The sequence below is a fragment of the Hyla sarda genome, chromosome 5, assembly GCF_029499605.1.
Source record: "Hyla sarda isolate aHylSar1 chromosome 5, aHylSar1.hap1, whole genome shotgun sequence".
In the NCBI taxonomy this organism is placed as follows: domain Eukaryota; kingdom Metazoa; phylum Chordata; class Amphibia; order Anura; family Hylidae; genus Hyla; species Hyla sarda.
Genome location: NC_079193.1, coordinates 46,534,920 through 46,549,953, shown reverse-complemented (window position 1 = coordinate 46,549,953; position 15,034 = coordinate 46,534,920). Strand labels below are relative to the sequence as shown.

The 15,034-nt window shown below is 45.8% G+C and overlaps 1 protein-coding gene across 1 annotated transcript in view; it reads left to right on the top strand.

The window, feature by feature from the left end:
* Positions 1 to 15,034, top strand: part of KIF5B (kinesin family member 5B) — a 94,080-nt gene that overhangs the window by 1,010 nt on the left and 78,036 nt on the right. Inside the window, exon 2 of the mRNA XM_056522959.1 lies at positions 262 to 853. Within this exon, the coding sequence (XP_056378934.1) occupies positions 262 to 853 (592 nt within the window). The remainder of the gene's footprint in view (positions 1 to 261; positions 854 to 15,034) is intronic.

The following is a 15,034-nucleotide window of genomic DNA, read 5'->3' as shown; positions in this document are numbered from 1 at the left end:
ATAAGGATGTCATCTCGGTCACTAATTCTAACCCATATACAATGGACGTTATCTCTCTTGACCAATCCCAGTTTTCTTATAAACCAAGAGAAATTCATTTTATCCCCTGCAAAAGAGATAGAATTTTCGAGTTTCATGATCGACACTCGATCAGCTACTCTGAGCCTTCCATTCAGGAAGTTAAAGCTTATCAGGAGAGAGATCGGATCTCTTCTCAACAAAAAACTAGTATCTTTAACTTTAAGTGCTATTGCTCAAGAGGTGGGACTTCTATCAGCGTCAATACAAGCCATATTTCCTGCACCTCTACATTAGAGAGCTCTTCAGACTGAAGACTCGTCATTTGAGGTGTCTACGTTATTCAGAAAATGTAACATTAACCCCGGATACCAGAGAAGAACACCTATGGTGGTTACAACATAACCAGTCCTGGAATGGCAAAGCCATCTTCAATTCAATACCGGACATGATTATAGAATCAGTTGCCAGTCTCCTAGGCTGGGGAGCTCATTACAGATCACTTTCCACAGGAGGGAAGTGGTCCGTAGAAGAATCTTCTTTCCATATCAACTGCTTTGAACTATTGGCCGGATTTTTTGCCCTCAAGAGTTTTGCGAGGGACAAATCACACTGCTGTATTCTTCTGAGGATGGACAACATCGCAGCAGTGCAATATGTCAATCGCCTTGGAGGCACCAAGTCAGAATGTCTGGCCACCATTGCCAAACAATTTTGGCATTTTTGCCTAGAAAAAGACATCATTCTCAAGGCAGAATATCTTCCAGGTCTGTCCAATTCCATTGCAGACTGGAATTCCCGCTATCTGAACGACAACACCGACATGTCCATGAAAGTCAGGTGGCTCTCTGACTGATATTTTGAATTCGAATCTACTTTTAGGACCTTTTATTTCCGCCCCGATCCTCTTGTGTCTATGGTATTGTTTAATTATGTGTCCTTTCATGTCTCCTAGGACTGTATCCACCTTTTCCAGCCCACCGGAGCACCTGAAAGCTGAACTAATTTATGCAGGATAAGTCATCAACTGAGAAGTTTGTGACAAATCGAATTTACTGTAAGTTCGCTCATCTTTAATTATAAGCTTTAAACATGCAAAATGGAGTCTCCGGGCTTGAAATAAAATTGAAGTTTTTCCTAGCTTACAGTGACAGAAAATATAGATTTTATGAAAGACAGGAGACAAACATTATCCCTCCCTAATAACCCACCCTTCTTTATGTTCTTATATTTAAGTCTGATCTTCTTCCTATCGTTTGGTGTAGTTTCCAGTTCCTCTTCAAGTTTTGAAAGCTGACACTTCAATCAGTTATGCAACTGTTCTCTGTTGGTTATTTTGGACTTATCTTAATTATACCAAGAAAGAAGGAAGTCACATGATTACAGAGGCCTTTTATCACCTAGGATGCATACTATTGGTTGTTCATTATACATGCATATTTATGTAAAAAAAATTCTGTGATACGTTTAATTATTTGCTGCTGGGAGTAAAAGGAGAGATGTAAAGCAAAATGTTTGTCTCCCGTCTTTCATAAAATCTATATTTTCCGTTACTGTAAGCTAGGAAAATCTTCAATTAGCTCCCACTTCCTACCTATAAGAGGGGATACTCCCCCAACAGGGTGTTTTTTTCTGTCCTGTCGGACTGGACAGACGGCGTGGCATCCAAAGGTGGCGTTATACATATTCTAACCTTTTTTTCTTTCTTTTAGATCACTTCAACTGCTTCTGGAGATCAGCTGTTCTGCCGACTCCCTGCATTCTGATCTCTGCTGTGTTATCTGCTGGTTATGGAGGATTTATCGGTTTGTTATAGGAGCCGTGTGACCGCTCCATACTCCGAATTCTCTGTCACTGCTTCTCTTTGTGCTCTGTATACTCTGTATACTCTGTTACTGCTTCTGTTCAACTGCTGCTCTGTATGTTTGCAGTTTATAAAGTTATTCTGTTTGAATCCCTCAGCTGGCGTGTGACATCACACCGGGGGCGTGGCCTAACTCCAATGGAGCCAAATACAAATATAAAGGCTCCTCTTTGCTCCAGGCTGTCTCTGTGTTTTCATCCTGTTTTGTGTTCGGGCAGCACAGTGGTCAGTGACTAGCTCTGCCCATCAGTAACATACATACTCTGTGTATTATAGATAAGCTTTACTGTGACTGTAATCTTGATGTAAAGATTTTTTGTGATCTTTCTGGGTATGTTCCTGCCTCCACCTTCCCTCCTAAGTAGAGGATGTGCATTTACTTTTACTTGTTTTTCTCTTCTAGAAAATGTTGTCTGCCTTTGTCACTGCTTATTCTAGAGCAGTGTCTACTAGCTGGGCCTGGCAGGCCCTTATTCCCTTGGAACAGATTTGTTCCTGTTACACTTCGCGCTCCAACTGCACGCACTGGCTGCGAGCGCATTGTCCCTCTCTCCTCAACCAACACTCTCAAAATCATTGATTAGGCCTAAGTAATAAAATATAAATCTTTATTGAAAACATAAATACATATAGACATAGAAAAATGCACTAACAATACAGAATTATGTCTCTTGATACGACAATGTGCACAGATCATGGATCAGGAAGGGACGGGGTATAGGATACAGGTGAACCCCTACTTCTTGGAAGACCCTACCTAGTCTAAACCCTTGCCCTCACTGAACGATAAGTGTGGACGGGGTTAGGAAGATATTAGTATTCCATTAAAAATATAACAAATTGAATGAAATACATTTATTGAGACATCTCGTGCTCCCTTTCCAACGCATTTCTCCCTAAGCAAATAACTAGGGTTCATCAGGGAATGGAGGAGAAAACTGTACAACAAGATAAAAAATATATATAATACCAATGATATAGTCAAAATATGATAAATATGAGTCAGAACTGCTTAAGATGACAATCCAAAGTATGAGCTGGGTTCATTCAATATAATTGATACATGTTGAATGATGCGTCCCCTCTATTATATATATGATGCCGGCCTATTCCAGAGTACGGCCAAGTTGAGGTAGATATAACTCTGTATTAATCCCATGTATTAGCCGCTGACAAGGCACATCACAAGTAATGAAGTAGTCCCATAACTGTTTCAGCAGGACTATGTAGGTACACTTTAGATGACCTCCAAGAACAGGTAAAATTCAAGACCAGGACTCCCACTTAGAAATCAATGTACTCCTAGACCTACAATCAGTCCATCATAGTCAATATCAATACAATAGCGGTTCCCTTTTTCCATATGGCGGTTGCTGTGGTAAATGATGATGGTTGCGCAATAATAGGCGTGTCAAGGATGTGACAACATTAGAGGGAAAAAGAAGGGACGATAAAGTTCCCAATCTTCGGCTCAATGGCCTTCCCTTGTTTGGCAGTTCAGATGCGTGGACCCACGATAACGTGTGTGTCTCTCATCAGCTGTCAGCGGGACTGGGATTCGCATCGCGGGATCCCAGCCCCTCAATTACCACGCTCCTCTGCTGCCTCTGCCTTGTCTCTACTCCAGCAGGCGTGTCCCCGTCCCCTAGGACGCGCGCGCCGGAGCTCTAATATTTAAAGGGCCAGTATGCCCATAATTATGTTCTATACCTGTCACCAGTCTATAAGTTCCTGCAACTCTCCCTCTTCCCTGCCGGATCTTCAGTGCCCCTAGTCCGAGATTAAGCATTCCCTACTGCCTGTTTGCCTTACCCGTGTATCCAGACCTTCCCGCTACGTTATTTGACTACGCACCTTTGCCGCATGCCTTGACCTTCTGCTAAGTTCGACTATGCTACTGCCTCTTCCTTCGGTACCTCGCCTGCCCAGCTACCTGTGTGGTCAAGCCGCGTCGGGGTAGCCCATCCTGCCTTGCGGCGGGCTCTGGTGAAGACCAGCGGCACCTTAGACTCCACTCCCCGATACGGTCTGAGTCATCTGCCACAAATGGTTAGAGGATCCACATCCAGCTCCGTAACAGTTCCCGGCCTCCTGCGCTCACATTCCACTTTGTGAGCCATTACAGGATTGACCTTAGGGGTTTTGAAGACACTGCCCTTGTGCGATTTGTTCTGAATTCCATTCAGCCTGAAGTACCTACACAATAGGACAACTTCTTGCTAAGTCCCCACTTGTGCTGCTGGTTAGGACATAAGGGAAGCATTAATTTCTTAAAGTTAATTTGTTTTCCCTTAGTCCTAACAGCAGCACACAAATATCTCTCCCTTATGTTTTAATTTTTTTCTTGTTATATTACACACTGTTGTTGGGCGAGTATCTATTCTTATAGGTAGGAGGTGGGGGATAATTAGTGATTAATTACTATTTCACTTGCTTGACTCTAGTACTCAGGTGGAAAACATTTTTTTTTATAAACTGAGGCAAAAAAGTTAAACAGATTTGTAAATTAATTATATTAAAAAATCTTAATCCTTATGGTACTTATTAGTTGCTGAATACGACAGAAGAAATTCTTTTCTTTTTGGATTTCTTTTCTGTCTGTCCACAGACTCTCTGTTGACAACTCTGTCCATTTCAGGAACTGTCCAGAGCAGCATATGTTTACTATGGGGATTTTCTCCTGTTCTGGACAGTTCCTGACATGGACAGAGGTGTCAGCAGACAGCACTGTGGACAGACAGAAAAGAAATCCAAAAAGAAAAGAATTTCCTCTGTGGTATACAGCAGCTGATAAGTACTGGAAGGATTAAGATTTGTTTATAGAAGTAATTTACAAATCTGTAAAAATACGCTGTGGATCCGTCCGTGTGAACGCGGCCTAAAGGGGATTCAGAATTGTAAGTTATATCTAACAATGTACTGAGCCTGGAGTCAGCACATGATATTACCCACTTGGCCAATCAGCAGCTTAAAACTTACTCAGAATAGCCCTTTAATATTGGACAATAGTTTCCATACTTCCAAGGAGCTAAACATTTTCCTAAGACCCAAAAACTCCTGTGGGAATACAGTGAATTCCAGTGTGTTTGGCTGTTTTGTTAAAGGGGTACTCCGGTGCTAACATCTTATCCCCTATCCAAAGGATAGAGGATAAGATGCCTGACCGTGGGAGTCCCGTTGCTGGGGACCCCCGTGATCTTGCACACGGTACCCCGTCTGTAATCAGTCCCAGGAGCGTGTTCGCTCCGGGTCTGATTAGCGACGACCAAAGGGCAGGCGGCGTGTGACGTCACGCCTCCACCCCCATGTGACGTCATGCTCTGCCCCTCAATGCAAGCCTACGGGAGGGGTCGTGATAGCTGTCACGCCCCCTCCCATAGACTTGCATTGAGGGGCGGAGCGTGACGGCCCACGGGGGCGGAGGCGTGACGTCACATGCCGCCGGCCCTGTGATCGACAGTAATCAGACCCGGAGCGAACACGCTCCGGGGACTGATTACAAACGGAGTTCCGTGTGCAAGATCACGGGGGTCCCCAGCGGCGCGACTCCCGCGGTCAGGCATCTTATCCCCTACCCCTTTAATTCTAGTTATCTCTCTGGTCAGCCTCTGCATGGATGTGGCCACCGAAGGCAGCCTCTACAGGTGAGATATGGGACCCACATATATAGGCCATTTATGCCATAGAAATAGAAGAGAAAACAGGGTCAGCTCATCGCCATGTAGATAGGAGTCCAGGTAAGATGAAGGATGTTTTGCCTGGGGTCACAAAATGAAACACCTGAGCTGGGTCTCAGGGCAAATAGTCCAAGCATAAAAAATTGTGGTTCTCCAGTTCCTGTAAATGGAAAAAAAGGTTTTCTAAACTAAACAACACTGTTAAAGGGGTACTCCCGTGGAAAACTTTTTTTTTTAAATCAACTGGTGCCAGAAAGTTAAACAGATTTGTAAATCACTTCTATTAAAAAATCTTAATCCTTCCAGTACTTTTTAGGGGCTGTATACTAAAGAGATTTCCAAAAAAGAAATGCATTTCCTCTGATGTCATGACCACAGTGCTCTCTGCTGACCTCTGCTGTCCATTTTAGGAACTGTCCAGAGCAGCATATGTTTGCTATGGGGATTTTCTCATGCTCTGGAAAGTTCCTAAAATGGACAGCAGAGGTCAGCAGAGAGCACTGTGGTCATGACATCAGAGGAAATGCATTTCGTTTTTGGATTTCTCTTTAGTATACAGCCCCTAAAAAGTACTGGAAGGATTAAGATTTTTTAATAGAAGTGATTTACAAATCTGTTTAACTTTCTGGCACCAGTTGATTTTAAAAAATTGTTTTCCACGGGAGTACCCCTTTAACATGTCCATTGTGTCTTGCTTACCTACGGAATGTACAGCAAAAACCCCTGTGAGAAGACCACCCAAAATTGCATTTAAAAGTGGCCTGTAATGGGGATGGTCTTCTCATAGAAAATGGCCAATATGCATAATGTATGCTGGGCTGAAAATCTGTCACACAAAATCTAGTCTGGCTAAGGGGGTGGTTTTTTGGAGAGTTTTCACTGTAGGACTGAGAGCAAAAATTAGGGGACAAATGGGAAGGCGTTTGACTGCAGCATTAGACCCCATAGCCAAGTAGCCTAGGTGTACACAAGTGTGGTCCGGGCTGGTGTGAGATTGCGCAATAGTTTGCAACAATTGAAATCCCTGCAACGGTATATACATCCCTGACCACTGCAAAAAGCCAACCATGCTACACCAAGTTGTTTCCTTGAATGAGTCTCAATGGATTGCACAACATTTTTAACCCATTGCACAAAAATAATGCAAAAAAAAAAAAAAAATTATCTATATAAAACCATTCATAAATTCCTTCCATCAGCTGCACAATGGGGGAGATTTATCAAAACATGTCCAGAGAAAATATTGCTGAGTTGCCCATAGCAACCAATCAAAATGATTCTTTTATTTTTGAAAAGGCCTCTGAAAAATAAAAGAAGCCATCAAAAATGTTCTTTCTGTAGAAGTCTTTACAAAATCACCAGAATCAAACTCACCATATTGTAATCTACTGTCTGCTAAAATTGATCTATCAGCAAAGTTATAGATCAAATTAAGAATTGCTCGACCATTTTCTTAAATTATTCATGCTGCTAACTTTCAGAAAAGCACTTCATTCCATTATTTGGCTTCAAAATCAAATCAATGGTTTTATAAGTAGACTGGTTTGTGTCTTAAAATATGCAGGAGTGACTATGCAGCCGCTATACCTGATATACAGTGTGTACGAGTGCAACATAGTTATAATTTAGTTCAGACGAGCGGATCCACAGCGTATTTTATGCTGCAGATCGGCAGCCAAAGGACCCCTACAGGGTGCCTTTAGATGTGCCTGCTTGGAGTGGCACTATGACGCTACGAGCAGACACACTACTGCAATGTGTGAGTCACTGCGCATGCGCGGTGTACTCGCACACATCGCGGCCGCTCCCCCTGCTCCCTTAGCTAGGCCGAGAGCAACCACGATGTGTTCGAGTATACAATGCACGTGGCGACTCTCACATCACAGTGTGTCTGCTCGTAGCGGCGCATTGTGCTCCGAGCAGGCACATCTAAAGGCACCCTGTAGGTCCTTCGGCAGCGGATCCGCAATACCCCCCCACCCCCCCATCTACATTGTTCTGTCAATTGTCACAATTTTGGTGCAGAGATTCATTATCATGTGAGCGTACACTCAGAAGTTCAAAAGCAATACAAGCAGAATTTCTGTCAGCAATTTCAAAGAAGACATTTTGTAGTGTGAACCTAGCCTTAGAAAGGTACTTCGGCAATTTAGATTTTTATCCCTAAATGCCCCGACTTAGCTGCCGCAGATAAACCTCCCCCTGTGCTGTCGATATTGCTTTCCTATCCTCCGGCCCCAATCTTCTTCATACCTTTGGGGCCAGACAAGTCAGGTTCACATCACGTTCTCCCATACGGGAGCGCATAAGGCAGGGGGAGCTGAAACCTCTCGCTCCCTTATGCTTAAGCATACGGGAGCGAGAGGTTTTAGCTCCCCCCTGCCGTATGCGCTCCCGTATGGGAGAAAACGTGATGTGAACCCAGCCTCACACTGCCCTCAGTTAATCTCCTGCTGCAGCAATGTTCTGGACCGGCCAGTGATTGACTAAATGGCAGTTTTCCAAGTACAATCTGGTGGGAAAATTATGTTGCAGCAGACTCCCCTTCTGCACCAGAATGTCTGCAGCGGAAACATTTGCCAATTCCACAAAAAACATTCAAATGTTCTGCAAAAAAATAAATAAAAATATAAGCCCTACCCCGAAAATAAGACCTAGGCCAGGGGTAATCAACTGGCAGACCGCAGTCCAGATCCAGACCACGACCGCCAGTAATGCCCGCAGACACCCCCCCCCCCTCCTTTGGCTGGTCCCGTGGCAAGTTACCGTAATTGTGCCGGGGCAGGGACACTGTCTCTTTAAAACGTCCACATGTATGCACGGCCGACATCACGGACGTGTCCCTGCCCCCGGGTGCTAAGCAACAGAAGGAGATCCCGCCGCCGAAAGCTGCAGCTTCCGTACAGTACAAGTTGCGGACGCTACCGTATGAAGCTGGGGAAGTGCTGGTCTCCGCTGGGGATGAAATGTGAACTGTAGTTTATTATGGCAGAGGGGTGAGGGGCACTGTAGGAGTGTGGAGGACGACGGGGGAAGGGGAGGATGGGGGTCTGTAGAAGTGTGGAGGATGGGGAGGCTGCAGGAGTGTGGAGGATGGGGGGGCTGCAGGAGTGTGGAGGATGGGGGGCTGCAGGAGTGTGGAGGATGGGGGGCTTCAGGAGTGTGGAGGATGGGGGGCTGTAGCAGTGTGGAAGATGGGGGGGGGGTGCGGCATCCTCCACACTGCTACAGCCCCCCATCCTCCACACTGCTACAGCCCCCCATGTTGTTCAAGGTACATACCGTAAATAAATAAGCCCTACCCTGAAAATAAGCCCTAGTGTGTTTTTTGTGACTAAAATTAATATAAGACCCTGTCCTATTTTCGGAGAAACACGGTATGGACGTCTAAGGTGCATTCCCGAGCATTTCTAAAGCCGGCTTGTTCTGCCACCACCTGCAGAATGTCCGAATGGAATTTTTCTGGATGGTAATTCTGCGGTGCAAATAGGCCCTAAGGGGGAGATTTCTTAAAACCTGTCCAGAGGTAACGTTGCTGAGGTGCCCATAGCAACCAATCAGATCACTTTCATTTTTAAAGAGGCCTGTGAAAAATGAAATAAGCGATCTGATTGGTTGCTATGGGCACCTGCAGCACTCCTTCTCTACACAGGTTTTGAGAAATCCCCTTAAAGTTCTCACCACCCAGCTAACACCAGAGTTTGAAGGGCTGTAAGGCTTCTATAACACTGCTGCTGCACCCCATTGAGACTGAGTGGACGTCATTTTGACGGGGCGCAACAGGCAACAGTGGGTCCCGATGAACCCCATTATAGTCAATGGGGTCCGTCGGGCGCCGCTGTTTATCAGCAGGAGTAGCGGTAGAAAAAGGCAGGGCAAACTGTATTTTTTCTCCTGCTATTCTCTACCATGTGACAACGGTAGTGTGAAAGAGGCCTAAAACATGCCTGGTATTCGGCTGAAAAAGAGATTTTGGAGAATGATTGCCTGTCTGTTAATAAAACTCCTAGCAACAATTTGCAGCCTCCTCCACACATGTAGTGTTTGATTTGATCTTTGAATAGATACAAAAATAGGAAAAACATTTTTTGACTCAAAGAGGTGCTTAATGAAGTGTTTTCCAACCAGAGTGCCTCCAGCTGTTGTGAAACTACAACTCTCAGTATATTTAATCAATTTAAAGAAGATCAGTATTAGATATCCTGGTAAATAAGGTTAAAGCATTATTGGCCTATATGTATTGTCTTTCAACTACTCTGCTGGCCGCAGTGCAACTATAACCATGACTGTAGTTAAGCATCATAAAGAGGCAGATGCTCGGAGCTGACTGACAAGACGGTAGCATGTGTGATCCCTCATAAGGCATTACAAGATGAAGAACATTCTTTAAAAGAATCTAAATATAACTAATAAATTAGTAAAGTGCACACAAATCCGAGGTCACCCATATCTGTAGGACACATTATAAGATATCGGGAATTTATCGGCCACATTAAGTATTACAGAAAAATGCACAGTACTCCCTTAAAGGGGTACTCCCAGCGGCCGGACCATCCGCGATCAGGATAGGGGATAAGATGTCTGATCGCAGATGATCCGGCCGCTGGGACCCCACGCCACCGGTTTGGCACCCAAGTCATCCAGTGCACGGAGAAAACTCCACTCCATGCCGGATGACTGGCGATCACAGCTGTTAGGCCCCCTCCATTCACCGCTGGGGTGGCAGCCCGGAGATTGTGGGGGGTCCAAGCTGCTGGTCCCCCCGCGATCAGATATCTTATCCCCTATCCTCTGGATAGGGGATAAGATGTCTAGGGGTGGAGTTCCCCATTAAAGAGTACCTGTCTTATCCCATAAAAAAAACAAATTAAAATTTATATGTTACTCAGTACCTTATCCTGAGCATGTACGTATAAACCTTCTTGCTGTTGCTCACTTGGTTTGTCATTCTGTGCCCTGGAGGAGGCATGTCCTCACTCTGCATGACTCATCTTCCTCCCTGAGTCTGCTGTGCTGGGTCTCTTCAACCAATCACTGCAGGCTGCTCTGTAACCCCCTCCTCTGCAGTCTGATAGGACAGGAGTGAGCACAGAGGAAAGCTAGACAGACTTTGTCCCAGTCTGTACTTCAGCTTGGACAAAATTGATGTTGTAGCCAGACAGGGGGCGTGGCTTGTTCCTCTTTGCTCTCAGCAAAAGTTGGGAGGTATGCTGTAGCATAGTATGTTGATTATGGTTTCAAGTTATAATGGTCCAGAAAAGACCATCGTGTGTGGAGAATATTGTAACCTGAGACCATTTTAAGTTGAGGGATGACTGTATCACCAAAAGCAAAAGGATTAATAAGATTACAGCTGATCACGTGTCCCCGAGTGTGAATGGAGTGGCAGTCAAGTATGTGTGCTGCTGCTCCATTGACTCTCTATGAGACTGACAAACTACTGTGCTTGGCTATGTTAAGCGGTCCCATAGCAAGTGAATGGAGCAGGAACACACATGCTATACCGTCAATAGGACACTTACCCCCAGTGGCTGTTTCCTCTCATTTGAACATAATCCTGTCAGGCTGCAGCATCATCTTTGTCCCAGCTAAAGCACATGCATGGACAAAGTCTAGGAAATGGGGGCAGGACTAGCACTCCTCTGTGCTCACTCTGGTCCCATCAGACTGCAGCATGAAAACAGAGAGTAGGGGGCAACAGAGGAGCCTGCAGTGATTGGACAAAGAGACCCAGCACAGTACAGCAGACTCAGGAATTAAAGGAGATGTCCGGTGCTCACTTTTCTTATTTTATCCGTTCCGGGCTAAAGAATAAAAGAAAACAAATTTTCTCTTACCTGCCTAGGCTCCCCCGATGCTTCAGTACAGGTGTTCGGTCCCCGGGCTGTATTCTTCTTACTTCCTGTTAGCCCGGCACGTCACAGGGAGCTTCAACCTATCACCGGCCGCAGCAATGTCCCGCCTCGGCCAGTGCAGGGGCGGATCCAGAGTGGAGTCTCGGGAGGGGCACTATTAGAGTATTTTGTGTTGGCGGACAGAAAACAAGGTGTTGCTTACGGAACTTACAATATTATTAAATGTATCATACAGTCCTAACCTTGTTTAAGACTCTTAGGCCGTGCTCACATGTCAGAATAATTATCAAATATACCAATTGCCACAGAATGGGAAAGTGCTAAAGAGGTTTTTACCATTTAAAACTACAGCTTCCAGTATGACCTAAGTAGTGGTTAGAGGATGCTGGGAGTTGTTGTTTCACCCATCATTACTGCAGAACTTCTTCAGTGACTACAGCTCTGATGGGACACACACAGGAGGATACAGAATGACATCAGTGACTACAGGTGACGTCTTCTCTATAGTCTTTCCTTATCTAATTCAGATGTACATACCACCGGGACTTGTTTCAGCTAAATGTTCTCTGTGCAGAACTTGATGCCCAGACGTCTCCTCACTATGTCAGCGCATTCTGATCCTCTATATGTAAACAGTAATTATTATAATACTGCCAAACACTGTATTCTTCGAATATAATACTGGCACATACCTTCTGAATATAATTCTGACACACTGTACCTCCTGAATATACAACACACTGTACCCTCTAAATATAATACCGCCACACACCGTACCCTCTGAATATAATACTATCACACACCGTACCCTCTGAATATAATACTACCACACACTGCGCCATCTAAATATAATACTAACACACACTGTGCCCTCTGAATATAACACTACCACACACTGTGCCCTCTAAATTTAATACTAACAAACACTGCACTCTCTGAATATAATACTACCACACACTGCACTCTCTGAATATAATACTACCACACTGTGCCCTCTAAATTTAATACTACCACACACTGCACTCTCTGAATAGAATATTACCACACACTGCACTCTCTGAATAGAATACTACCACACACTGTGCCCTCTAAATTTAATACTACCACACACTGCACTCTCTGAATAGAATACTACCACACACTGTACCCTCTGTATATAATACTACCAAACACTGCACTCTCTGAATATAATACTACCACACGCTGCACTCTCTGAATATACTACCACACACTGTGCCCTCTAAATGTAATACTACCACACACTGCACTCTCTGAATAGAATACTACCACACACTGTACCCTCTGTATATAATACTACTACACACTGCACTCTCTGAATATAATACTACCACACACTGTACCCTCTAAATTTAATACTACCACACACTGCACTCTCTGAATATAACTTGCTGTGCAGTGCACCCTCTGAATAAAATACCCAAATGTATTGTGGCCCATAAAAAAATGTACCACCCCAGAAATTCCTCATAATCTACAATATACTTCTGAAATGCAAAACACTCTGTGCCTTCACATATAGTAATAATGCCCCATCTTGTGCCCCTACATGTAATAATTATGACCCGTCCTGTTCCCCCCACATAATAATGCCCTGTGCCCCTAACATATATTGCCCCCTGTGCTGTGCCCTTCACATATAATTCCCCGTTCTTTGCCCCTCACATATAATGCCCCCATCATGCGTCCCTCACATATAATGCCCCCTGTGCTGTGCCCCTCACATATAATGCCCCCCGTGCTGTGCCCCTCACATATAATGTCCCCTGTGCTGTTCCCCTCACATATAATGCCCCCTGTGCTGTGCCCCTCACATATAATGCCCCCCATGCTGTGCCCCTCACATATAATGCTCCTGTCATATGCCCCACACATATAATGCCCCCTGTGCTGTGCCCTTCACATATAATGCCCCCGTTCTTTGCCCCTAACATATAATGCCCTCATAATGTGCCCCTCACATATAATGCCCCCTGTCCTGTCCAGTCAGGGGGCATTATATGTGAGGGGCACAGCACAGGGGGCATTATATGTTCGGGGCACATGACAGAAGCATTATATGTGAGGGGCACAGGACAGGGGGCATTATATGTGAGGGGCGCATGATGGCGCATTATATATGAGGGGCACAGGATGGGGGCATTATATATGAGGGGCGCATGATGGGGGCATTATTTGTGAGGGGCACAGCACAGGGGGCATTATATGTGTGGGGCACAGCATAGGGGGCATTATATGTGATGGGCACAGAACAAGGGGCATTATATGTGTGGGGCACAGCACGGGCATTATATGTGAGGGGAACAGCACAGGGGGCATTATATGTGTGGGGCACAGCACAGGGGGCATTATATGTGTGGGGCACAGCACAGGGGGCATTATGTGTGGGGCACAGCACAGGGGGCATTATATGTGTGGGGCACAGCACAGGGGGCATTATATGATATAATGCCCCCTGTGCTGTGCCCCACACATAATGCCCCCTGTGCTGTGCCCCACACATATAATGCCCCCCTGTGCTGTGCCCCTCACATATAATGCCCCCTGTGCTGTGCCCTTCACATATAATGCCCCCGTTCTTTTCCCCTCACATATAATGCCCTCATAATGTGCCCCTCACATATAATGCCCCCTGTCCTGTCCAGTCAGGGGGCATTATATGTGAGGGGCACAGCACAGGGGGCATTATATGTTTGGGGCACATGACAGAAGCATTATATGTGAGGGGCACAGGACAGGGGGCATTATATGTGAGGGGCGCATGATGGCGCATTATATATGAGGGGCACAGGATGGGGGCATTATATATGAGGGGCGCATGATGGGGGCATTATTTGTGAGGGGCACAGCACAGGGGGCATTATATGTGTGGGGCACAGCACAGGGGGCATTATATGTGATGGGCACAGAACAAGGGGCATTATATGTGTGGGGCACAGCACGGGCATTATATGTGAGGGGAACAGCACAGGGGACATTATGTGTGGGGCACAGCACAGGGGGCATTATATGTGTGGGGCACAGCACAGGGGGCATTATATGTGTGGGGCACATATAATGCCCCCTGTGCTGTGCCCCTCACATATAATGCCCCCTGTGCTGTGCCCACACATATAAATTATATGTGTGGGGGGCACAGCACAGGGGGCATTATATGTGAGGGGCACAGCACAGGGGGCCCCCCCTTTCATGTGCTCTTAACATATAGTGCCCCCAGTGCTTTGCCCTGCAGCACCTCACATTAATAATTCCCCTTTCTCTCCCCCCCCCCTAAGTTTTTAAATCCCCCTCCCCCTCCGATACAGTGCCCTTAACAGTGGCACATATTCCAAATCCCAAATCCCCTGGGCCCTGAGCATACTCTTCTTACTTACTGTATGCTGGCCGCAGGGACGGTATTTCCGGGCGCCGGCGCGATGATGTGACGTCATTGCGCCGGCCTGCAGAGGATCGCGTCCCCGCAGCTCACACGCTGTGTACTCACAGCGTGTGACTGCCTAGGTTAGTGAATGGTGGAGCGGAAGCTTACAGCTTCGGCTCCACCATTCTACGGGGCGGGGGACAGCAATCTCGGGGGGGGGCAATTGCCCCGTTGCCCCCCC